The sequence below is a fragment of the Triticum urartu genome, chromosome 3 (genome assembly GCF_003073215.2).
Source record: "Triticum urartu cultivar G1812 chromosome 3, Tu2.1, whole genome shotgun sequence".
NCBI classification, from domain to species: Eukaryota; Viridiplantae; Streptophyta; class Magnoliopsida; order Poales; family Poaceae; genus Triticum; species Triticum urartu.
Genome location: NC_053024.1, coordinates 703,456,643 through 703,459,930, shown reverse-complemented (window position 1 = coordinate 703,459,930; position 3,288 = coordinate 703,456,643). Strand labels below are relative to the sequence as shown.

Here is a 3,288-nt window from a genome sequence, read left to right as displayed (position 1 = left end):
TAGAATATCACATCTACATGTATCCCAGACATACCCAAAATATATGCCATCACAGCAGCATCAGTTCCGGATGAGCCATCGACGAGGACAGTTCAGCATGTTTTACATATGTACATGCTATTTTCTATGAAAAATCACGCGTGAATCCGAAACATAGCGCAAGCTCCCCGGCGGTGCAGGACCGTGAAAGTTCAGTCGTTCAGACAAGCCAAAAATTTCTCCCCTTAACCCGACAATTAGATTTCAACAAAGTTAAGACGACGACGAAAGCGTTGAATTCGACCCGAGGCATCAGCTGGCGTCCCGCAATCGCCTTGTTTCTTTGGATGACAAGAAAGCATTCAATCGTTCGGCTCACAAGCCTTTTACCTAACTCATCAGGAACTGATCGCATCTGGGTTTGTCCCCTTTTCACCAAATGCAGCCTGCCCTCTTGGGCACGATTCGATTCGATCGAACGGAAAGATCAAAGATCCAATCCAATCGATGATCAATCGGCAGATCACTTCATCATTCCTACCAAAATCTATGCACTAATCCGAACCAAAACGGGAAGGCATACACAGTACTATCAACAGACACACACCCATGGCATGCGTAGGCATGCAGCAAGTTCAGCCCAAAACAAGCAGCGCATGCATATGCATGCCCCAAGTTCGGTCTACAACAAAGTACTAAACAAAACAATCAGAAGAAGAAATGAAATTTTCGATGCGATGAAACGCCTAGCTAGCTAGCTAATGTCCATGGGTGGTACTACTAGTAGTGGTGAAATCGAACCCAGAGTCCAGGCAGACATGGCCGGCCGGCCGGCGGTCAGTCGAAGCGGCGGCCGCGCCAGGCGGAGACGGAGAAGAGGGCGCGGTCCTGCCAGCACAGGAAGAAGGTGCCCTTCTCCTCGCGGACCTTGAAGCCGTCGCAGCCCAGCCCCTGCGCCGCCCGGCGGGCCTGCAGCAGCGCGTAGTAGCTCAGCGGGACGCGCCCGAAGCCGGCGCCCTCCATGCGCGCCGCCCAGCGGTCCAGCCGCTCGTGCCGCTCGCGGCGGTCCGCGCCGTCGCAGGCCACGATGTTCTTGATCTCCTCGCCCAGGAGCCACCGCTCGACGCGCGCGCGCTCCACGGACCCGCGCGCCGCGCCCACCTCCAGGCAGTCGAACAGCGCCGCGTAGTAGTTGAGCGCCTCCACGAACCGCTCCGTCAGCCCCGCCGTGTTGTGGCTCGCCTCCTGCTCGCAAACCACCATCACCTTGGGCGACAGCCCCCACAGCGCGCCCAGGAACGCGTCCGCCCGCGAGGTGGACGGGGACAGCAGCCCCGACGAGTCCGGGCTGCTCCGACGCCGCTCCTTGTCGGCTGGGGCGGCGGAGGAGGTGTCGTCGTCGGTGGCGAGCAGGCGGTGGAGCTGCAGGCTGGAGCTGATGGCCAGCGCCTCGCCGGTCTTCACGCGGAGGGACTCCACGTCCAGCGCGTCCAGGCGGGACACCACCGGGTTGAACTGGAACGGCACGTCCAGCCGCTCCGCCTCCTTGGTGAGCGCCATGGCCGTCTGCGAGAGCAGGTCCTTGTGCTCGTGCACGGCGGTGAGGCGGAAGTGCGGCGGGCCCTCGGGCCGCGCGGCGAGGAGGTGGAGCAGCTCGAGCCACTGCGTGGCGTCGGCGCCGCCGAGGTCGATGACGTGGACGATCTTCTCCGACTCCATGGCCTCGAGGATCGCCTGGTTCGCCGCGGCCCCGGCGAGGCGGAGGAAGGGGCAGAGGTCAAGGAAGTGGCGACGCGCGACGGCGACCTCGGCCGGCGTGGGGCCCGCGCGCGGCAACAGCAGCGCCCGGCACAGGCCGGGCCACGCACGGAGCGCGCGCCGGGCCAGCGCCTCCGCGAAGGCCGCGGCGACGCGCTGCATGGCGTCGCCGTCGGGCGCGGCCAGGGTCGCGATGTGCTCGAGCGCGGCGTTGGCGGCGTCGAGCCGGCCGGCGGAGGCGGCGGCGGCGCAGTTGAGCAGGAGGTGGATGAGGCAGAGGCCGCGCTCGTCGGAGCGGAGCTCGCGGAGCATCCAGGGCGGCGTGGCGCCGGCGCCGGGGTGCGGGTGGAGCGGCATGTTGGAGAAGTTCTGGAGCGGGGAGGAGGTGACCGACGAGGAGGAGCCTTCGTCCTGGTGGACCATCAGCCTCGCCAGCGCTGCCGCCCGCTCCGCTCGGCGATCCCGCTCGGTTCACGAAGCAAGCAAGCAAAGTCGCCTCCTTTCCGTGTCTATCTATCTATCTATCTATCTCCCCGATGCCGGCCGTGGCGTGGTGGACGACGGGCGATTTATACGGCGGCCGTCTCTGAGGTTTTGGCTCGCGACTGCGTGGTGCAAACTGCAGAGGGGAAATCCAATGAACAAACCAAGGCAGGAGGCTTAAATAGACGGGGGTGGAGGAGGAGGCCAGGCAGAGAGGAGTGGGAGGACACGGCAGGGAGGAGAAGGAGACAAGCAGAGAGGAACAAAGGGCAGAGGTCCGAGAGGACTGCAACAAGGGGCAATGGCGCGAGGAGCAAGGATACAATTCACCCCGTCCCCGTCAGGTCAGAGCGAGGAGCGGAGCGGACAAAGGGGAAATCGGGGCCATTTATTTCTGCATGCACTCGCCGGGCATGCATCGGTATTCAGTGGCCTTTACTGAATGTGGTAGTAGCAGAGAGAGAGAGGGAGAACAAGGCAGGCAGGGAAACACGGCGAGCATTCTCTCAAGGAGAAAATACCAAAGCAGGAGAAGGTGAGAGAAAGCGAGGCTGAGAGCGGTGATGTACGGTAAATTCCAAAAATTGTAGCAAGCAGAGTAATAAAAACTTCTGAGTTTCTTTTACATCTAACATGCTCTTGTTTTCTAGAATCATGCGAAATTTTGCGCTCAAATGACATTTCAGGAGATTCTGCATAAAAATGGTTTCGCTCTAAACCATGATGTGTCACGACTTCCTCGGATGTCCTAACACCATAAAAATTTGCACGTACCTTTACACATTCAAGCATCCGAGATGCCAAAAAAAAACATTTTTAAAAATTATTCAGAACAAATTATTTTTTACTAATTTACTGTTCATGCACTCTGTAAATGAACCCTGTCTCAAATTAGCCGCTCCCGAAAGCAGTAAGACTATCTCTAATAGCTGCCCTATTTTAGAGCACCAAAAGGCTATTGAAATATAATTTAGGGCACAAAAAATTTGGGGTTTATGGCATGAAAAAGTTTCGTCTCCAACAGCTGCCCTAAAAATAGGACACGATTACTCCAACAGCCGCCCAAAA

General features: G+C 58.5%; 1 protein-coding gene across 1 annotated transcript; it reads right to left on the bottom strand.

Moving 5' to 3' along the window:
- Positions 1–513: 513 nt before the first annotated feature.
- On the bottom strand, positions 514–2,701 carry LOC125546042 (scarecrow-like protein 3). The gene has a single exon (XM_048710159.1). It carries the CDS (start codon positions 2,158–2,160, stop codon positions 817–819), a length of 1,344 nt encoding a protein of 447 aa, XP_048566116.1. The 5' UTR covers positions 2,161–2,701; the 3' UTR covers positions 514–816.
- Positions 2,702–3,288: the final 587 nt, after the last annotated feature.

What these genes read in the sequence shown, in the direction of transcription:
- LOC125546042 (XM_048710159.1), bottom strand. Translation starts at nt 2,160, where the DNA reads ATGGTCCACCAGGACGAAGGCTCCTCCTCGTCGGTCACCTCCTCCCCG.